The 7,913-nt window shown below is 45.9% G+C and overlaps 1 protein-coding gene across 1 annotated transcript in view; it reads left to right on the top strand.

Moving 5' to 3' along the window:
- The first annotated feature begins 513 nt into the window (after window positions 1-513).
- The window catches only part of tmem260 (transmembrane protein 260), a 31,415-nt gene continuing 24,015 nt past the window's right edge, over window positions 514-7,913 (top strand). Inside the window, exon 1 of the mRNA XM_076977722.1 lies at window positions 514-1,079. Coding sequence (XP_076833837.1) covers window positions 965-1,079 — 115 coding nt within the window. The 5' untranslated portion in view covers window positions 514-964. The remainder of the gene's footprint in view (window positions 1,080-7,913) is intronic.

The following is a 7,913-nucleotide window of genomic DNA, read 5'->3' as shown; positions in this document are numbered from 1 at the left end:
GTACAGGGCGTTGAAAAGAAGAAAGTGCTTTATATGCCATCCCCAGGATTACCTATTTTCTGCCTTATTGCCTGCAGGTGCAAGGATAAACTTGACACACATGACGCTCTACACACACACACATATCTACTCGAATAGGTTTTACTAAATTACATAATGAATCATAGCAATTGTTATCAACGTGTTCAAAGTATGCAATAATTTATTTATTTAATATTTACTAAAATACGCATTAAATGTTCAGTTCGGCTATCAGTAATATTCAGAACCCATCTGCCTGTGTTCAGGTCACAGTCCCATATTCTGTCATGCGCTACCCTAAAAGAAACGTTAAAAAAAACGTGAAGGATTAGAAATTGGGACATATGTGGTGTAAAATGCTTTTGTAACTAAGAAAACAGACAGAGTCACATTGGCTGAAGTCACGTTCAGGTTCAACATGTAAACAGCGTCGAAACGGAACTCGAGTCGAACACTGTAGCCTAGCAACGCACATCCGCCCCGCCCACCACGGACCCAGCCAAACCAGGAAGTGAATAATGGCACAAACGTGGAGATGTTAGCAGAGTCATCTAGAGTAGAGGAGGCTCGGTTTACCAGCGGGAAACACGGATCTGGATGTGTTTGAACGATTAGGCTAGCACCAATTGAGCAGCATCAGTTAATGTAATGAAACGCACGTAAAACGACTCTTTAACCGCGTATTTAGTCTTAAGTTGAGTCTTTTGTCTTAAGCTAGCCTGTCTGGATGCTAGGTAGCTAACCTAACAACTGCGGTCTATAGATTGCTATGCCATCATATTCTGATATTAAATTGTATTCATATATATCTACAATACCTGTTACATCTTTCACGGTTATTTGAAGCCGTACAAGAAGGCTCGCGAGCACGGGGCGCGAGCCGCTATACAATCATACTGCATGACATCATAAACGCAGAAAAGGAGTCGACCAGTCGCTTGAAATGTCGCCGGACAGGACGTCCTGGATGTCCTGGACCCTGACGGGAGCGACCACGGCGTGTGTTACTGCACTGTACGTGCCCCGCGTGCAGCGGACGGTGCCCGGCGGAGACTCGGGTAGGCGCGAGCTGTCGTGCGTTTGTTTGTGTCGACGCGCCGCGAGCGGCGCGAGGGTCCGCGCGGCGAAAATGACGTAATCGCTGTGGCTCCGCCCGTGCGCGAGGGCCTCGCGCGCTGTCGCGGCGCGAGGTCGTGCACCTCTCGAATTTTGTAACTTCGCGCGCGCGCCGCGCTTCAGCGCGACCGACAAAGTCATGTTTGCAGGGTTCATACACCTAAACAAGGTGGAATTAAAGCACTTGTACGGCACTTTCAAGGTCCATTTCAATATTTACCAACACGTTAAACTGAATTAAGTTAAATATTTATACATATACTCGAAATGAATCGAAATAATTCGCTTTTTTAATCACATTAGTTTATGATTGTTTATTTTCAAAACGCCCAATCTTAACGTCTTCACGTTCTCTCATGTTTCGCCCTGGAATTACAAGAGGCTCGTATTTGTTAACGTATCGTTTCGGACAACATTGCAAAGTCATATTTATGTTTGATGCCTGGTGTATATATACGGTCTCTGGTCAGGTAAAAATGTTCTTTCCCCGGTTTTGCAGGGGTTTTTTATTCTCCACTGCCACCTATCGCCACCTATCGTTTCGGAGAACACTGCAGCGACGCTCGCGACGTTCGCGAAAGTATAAACGCCTACACCGCTCGCGCAGGGTCGCGCGAGGTGGGCGGAGTCGCGCGCTACGGTCGCTCGCGAAAGTATAAACCAGGCTTTAGACTTGTGGCTGTATACATGAGGTCGGTCCCTGGTGTAGTAAGCCTGGTTTAAGCCTGGTTTATACTTGACGTGCCGCGAGCGGCGCGAGGGTCCGCGCGGCGAAAATGACGTAATCGCTGTGGCTCCGCCCGTGCGCGAGGGCCTCGCGCGCGTCGTGCACCTCTCGAATTTTGTACTTCGCGCGCGCGCCGCGCTTCAGCACGATGGACAAAGTCATGTTTGCCGGGTTCATACACCTTTAAGCCTGGTTTAAGCCTGGTTTAAGCCTGGTTTATACTTTCGCGAGCGACCGAAGCGCGCGACTCCGCCCACCTCGCGCGACCCTGCGCGAACGGTGTAGGCGTTTATACTTTCGCGAACGTCGCTGCAGTGTTCTCCGAAACGATAAGCCTGGTTTACACTTTCGCGAGTGACTGTAGCGCGCGGCTCCGCCCACCTCGCGCGACCCTGCCTGGTTTATACTCGACGCGCCGCAAGCGGCGCGAGGGTCCGCGCGGCGAAAATGACGTAATCGCTGTGGCTCCGCCCGTGCGCGAGGTCGTGCACCTCTCGAATTTTGTAACTTCGCGCGCGCCGCGCTTCAGCGCGATGGACAAAGTCATGTTTGCCGGGTTCATACACCTATACAAGGTGGAATTAAAGCACTTGTACGTCACTTTAAAGGTCCATTTCAATATTTCCCAGCACGTTAAACTTAATTAAGTTAAATATTTATACATATACTCGAAATCAATCGAAATAATTCGCTTTTTTATCACATTATTTAATGGTTGTTTATTTTCAAAACGCCCAATCTTAACGTCTTCACGTTCTCTCATGTTTCGTCCTGGAATTACAAGAGGCTCGTATTTGTTAACGTAATTTCAACATTTTAATGTACTTTAGCCTAAATTCCAGCACTTTTCAAACCTGAAACACAAAGCAACATTAAAATGCGTCAGGTAAATGTTCATTCCCTTTTTTTTGAGGGGTGTTTCTTTATACTACCACATATACAGTTGTGATCAAATTTATTCAACCCCCACTGAAATAAAGTGTTTTGGCCAGTTTGACATTGATTTTGATCATTTCAGTCATCTTATTTACAATTATATCAAAGAGGCACTTATAAATTAGACAAACATAACATAATATTTATGATGGAATAACCACAAATGTCTTTACTGTGCTCACATCATTATCAGTTTTATTCAACCCCCTAGTGACATTATTTTTTAGTACTTAGTACAACATCCTTTTCCAGTTATGACAGCTTTCAAGCGTGAAGCATAGCTTGACACAAGTGTCTTGCAGCGACCTATGGGTATCTTAGCCCATTCTTCATGGGCAAAAGCCTCCAGTTCAGTCACATTCTTAGGCTTGCGCACTGCAACTGCCTTCTTTAGGTCCCACCAGAGGTTCTCAATTGGATTTAAGTCTGGTGATTGCGATGGCCACTCTAGAATGTTCCAGCCTTTCATGTTCAACCATGCTCTAGTGGACTTGGATGTGTGCTTCGGATCATTGTCCTGTTGGAAGGTCCAACGTCTCCCAAGCCGCAGGTTTGTGACTGACTCCATCACATTTTCCTCCAAGATCTCCTGGTACTGAAGGGAATTCATGGTACCCTGCACACGTTGAAGCTTTCCTGTACCATTAGAAGCAAAACAGCCCCAAAGCATAATTGACCCCCCGCCATGCTTCACAGTAGGCAAGGTGTTCTTTTGTTCATAAGCCTGGTTCTTCCTTCTCCAAACATAGCGCTGGTCCATTGTCCCAAACAGTTCTAATTTAGTTTCCAAAACCTGTTCCAAAACCTTTGTGGCTTGTCCACATGACTTTTGGCATACTGCAGTCGACTTTTCTTGTTCTTTGGAGTCAGCAAGGGGGTGCGTCTGGGCGTTCTGGCATGGAGGTCTTCGTTATGCAGTGCGCGCCTTATTGTCTGAGCTGAAACTTCAGTGCCCACATCTGACAGGTCTTTTTTCAGTTCCTTAGCAGTCACACGGGGATTTTTCTCCACATTACGCTTCAGGTAGCGCACAGCAGTCGCGGTCAGGATCTTCTTTCTGCCACGACCAGGTAACGTTTCCACTGTGCCCTTTAACTTGAACTTGCGAATGATACTTCCGATAGTGTCTCTTGGAATATTTAACAACTTCGCAATCTTTTTATATCCATTGCCATTCTTGTGAAGAGCAATAACCTCTTCTCTTGTCTTCTGGGACCATTCTCTTGCCTTCACCATGCTTGGAAACACACCAGTAGATGTCTAGAAGGAGCTGAGTATCACAGTCCTTTTAAATCTGCCTAATTGGTGCTTATCATGCTTGATTGCTGCTCATTGACATCCACAGATGTTTTCAAAACCTGATGGAAAACACTGGAATGAACCTCTGTTCTTAGGAGTGGTAGTCGTAAAGGGGTTGAATAATTGTGTCAATGAAGAAATCACAAAAAGGCCATTTAATACTTTATGACAAAAAAAATTGATGCTATCTTAGTTGCATTTAGTTCTTTAACAAGTCCTTGTAAGATTTCATTATGAACACAATTACAAATGTGCACTGAATTCCATAAAACCCTTCGCAGCATTGGGGGTTGAATAAATTTGATCACAACTGTAGTTTCGGACAACATTGCAAAGTCATATTTATGTTTGATGCCTGGTGTAAATATACGGTCTCTGGTCAGGTAAAATGTTCTTTCACCGGTTTTGCAGGGGTTTTTTATTCTCCACTGCCACCTATCGCCACCTATCGTTTCGGAGAACACTGCAGCGACGCTCGCGACGTTCGCGAAAGTATAAACGCCTACACCGCTCGCGCAGGGTCGCGCGAGGTGGGCGGAGTCGCGCGCTACGGTCGCTCGCGAAAGTATAAACCAGGCTTAAACCAGGCTTAAAGCCTGGTTTAAGCCTGGTTTATACTCGACGCGCCGCGAGCGGCGCGAGGGTCCGCGCGGCGAAAATGACGTAATCGCTGTGGCTCCGCCCGTGCGCGAGGGCCTCGCGCGCTGTCGCGGCGCGAGGTCGTGCACCTCTAGAATTTTGTAACTTCGCGCGCGCGCCGCGCTTCAGCGCGATGGACAAAGTCATGTTTGCCGGGTTCATACGCCTATACAAGGTGGAATTAAAGCACTTGTACGTCACTTTAAAGGTCCATTTCAATATTTCCCAGCACGTTAAACTTAATTAATTTAAATATTTATACATATACTCGAAATGAATCGAAATAATTCGCTTTTTTATCACATTATTTATTGGTTGTTTATTTTCAAAACGCCCAATCTTAACGTCTTCACGTTCTCTCATGTTTCGTCCTGGAATTACAAGAGGCTCGTATTTGTTAACGTAATTTCAACATTTTAATGTACTTTAGCCTAAATTCCAGCACTTTTCAAACCTGAAACACAAAGCAACATTAAAATGCGTCAGGTAAATGTTCATTCCCTTTTTTTTGAGGGGTGTTTCTTTATACTACCACATATAGTTTCGGACAACATTTCAAAGTCATATTTATGTTTGATGCCTGGTGTATATATACGGTCTCTGGTCAGGTAAAATGTTCTTTCACCGGTTTTGCAGGGGTTTTTTATTCTCCACTGCCACCTATCGCCACCTATCGTTTCGGAGAACACTGCAGCGACGCTCGCGACGTTCGCGAAAGTATAAACGCCTACACCGCTCGCGCAGGGTCGCGCGAGGTGGGCGGAGCCGCGCGCTACAGTCACTCGCGAAAGTATAAACCAGGCTTTATACTTTCGCGAGCGACCGTAGCGCGCGACTCCGCCCACCTCGCGCGACCCTGCGCGAGCGGTGTAGGCGTTTATACTTTCGCGAACGTCGCGAGCGTCGCTGCAGTGTTCTCCGAAACGATAGGTGGCGATAGGTGGCAGTGGAGAATAAAAAACCCCTGCAAAACCGGTGAAAGAACATTTTACCTGACCAGAGACCGTATATTTACACCAGGCATCAAACATAAATATGACTTTGCAATGTTGTCCGAAACTATATGTGGTAGTATAAAGAAACACCCCTTAAAAAAAGGGAATGAACATTTACCTGACGCATTTTAATGTTACTTTGTGTTTCAGGTTTGAAAAGTGCTGGAATTTAGGCTAAAGTACATTAAAATGTTGAAATTACGTTAACAAATACGAGCCTCTTGTAATTCCAGGACGAAACATGAGAGAACGTGAAGACGTTAAGATTGGGCGTTTTGAAAATAAACAACCATTAAATAATGTGATAAAAAATCGAATTATTTTGATTCATTTCGAGTATATGTATAAATATTTAACTTAATTAAGTTTAACGTGCTGGGAAATATTGAAATGGACCTTTAAAGTGACGTACAAGTGCTTTAATTTCACCTTGTATAGGTGTATGAACCCGGCAAACATGACTTTAGCCTGGTTTATACTCGACGCGCCGCGAGCGGCGCGAGGGTCCGCGCGGCGAAAATGACGTAATCGCGGTGGCTCTGCCCGTGCGCGAGGGCCTCGCGCGCTGTCGCTGCGCGAGGTCGTGCACCTCTCGAATTTTGTAACTTCGCGCGCGCGCCGCGCTTCAGCGCGATCAACAAAGTCATGTTTGCAGGGTTCATACACCTAAACAAGGTGGAATTAAAGCACTTGTACGGCACTTTCAAGGTCCATTTAAATATTTTCCAGCACGATAAACATAATTAAGTTAAATATTAATATATATACTCGAAATAATTCGAAATAATTCGCTTTTTATCACATTATTTAATGGTTGTTTATTTTCAAAACGCCCAATCTTAACGTCTTCACGTTCTCTCATGTTTCGTCCTGGAATTACAAGAAGCTCGTATTTGTTAACGTAATTTCAACATTTTAATGTACTTTAGCCTAAATTCCAGCACTTTTCAAACCTGAAACACAAAGCAACATCAAAATGCGTCAGGTAAATGTTCATTCCCCTTTTTTGAGGGGTGTTTCTTTATACTACCACATATCGTTTCGGACAACATTGCAAAGCCATATTTATGTTTGATGCCTGGTGTATATATACGGTCTCTGGTCAGGTAAAAATGTTCTTTCCCCGGTTTTGCAGGGGTTTTTTATTCTCCACTGCCACCTATCGCCACCTATCGTTTCGGAGAACACTGCAGCGACGCTCGCGACGTTCGCGAAAGTATAAACGCCTACACCGCTCGCGCAGGGTCGCGCGAGGTGGGCGGAGTCGCGCGCTACGGTCGCTCGCGAAAGTATAAACCAGGCTTTTGTCCATCGCGCTGAAGCGCGACGCGCGCGCGAAGTTACAAAATTCGAGAGGTGCACGACCTCGCGCCGCGACAGCGCGCGAGGCCCTCGCGCACGGGCGGAGCCACCGCGATTACGTCATTTTCGCCGCACGGACCCTCGCGCTGCACCCCGCTCGCGCAGGGTCGCGCGAGGTGGGCGGAGCCGCGCGCTACGGTCGCTCGCGAAAGTATAAAAAATTCGAGAGGTGCACGACCTTGCGCCGCGACAGCGTCGAGTATAAACCAGGCTTAAACCAGGCTTAAAGCCTGGTGTACAAAATTCGAGAGGTGCACGACCTCGCGAACGGACAGCGCGCGAGGCCCTCGCGCACGGGTGGAGCCACAGCGATTACGTCATTTTCGCCGCGCGGACCCTCGCGCCGCTCGTGGCGCGTCAAGTATAAACCAGGCTTTAGTCTCTAGCACTTATGTCGGTGTGACCTTATGTATTTGTTTGGTTGGCCGTTGTGATGCAAAATGGCAAATATCTAAGCAGACACCATCACAAGTTAAGACTTTGTATCTGTGGTATAGTGAGACACAAGAGGTTCGCTCCATACAAGATGTTTGTTTATAACTAGCTCGCATGCATGGTCATTATAAAGTGCCACCATTTGCCAGTGGATTTGTGAATCTCTTAAGCCTTCTCCTAGAGTTCTGCTAAATGAAATGTGTTCAGCTAAATGATGAAATGTGCACTTGCTTGAGAAAAAAAAGTCCAGCATTCACGTTCACACACTGCTGTGTCTTTTTAGCCATGAGTTATTCTACATGATCATTTTTTAAAATCAATATAAGGTTAAACTTCACTTAACTTCATTTGAGTTGTATTTGTATGTATCTAAATTATCAGAT

The sequence above is a fragment of the Brachyhypopomus gauderio genome, chromosome 17, assembly GCF_052324685.1.
Source record: "Brachyhypopomus gauderio isolate BG-103 chromosome 17, BGAUD_0.2, whole genome shotgun sequence".
In the NCBI taxonomy this organism is placed as follows: domain Eukaryota; kingdom Metazoa; phylum Chordata; class Actinopteri; order Gymnotiformes; family Hypopomidae; genus Brachyhypopomus; species Brachyhypopomus gauderio.
Note: the sequence above shows the minus strand (reverse complement) of the source record. Positions and strands in the feature narration are given on the sequence as shown.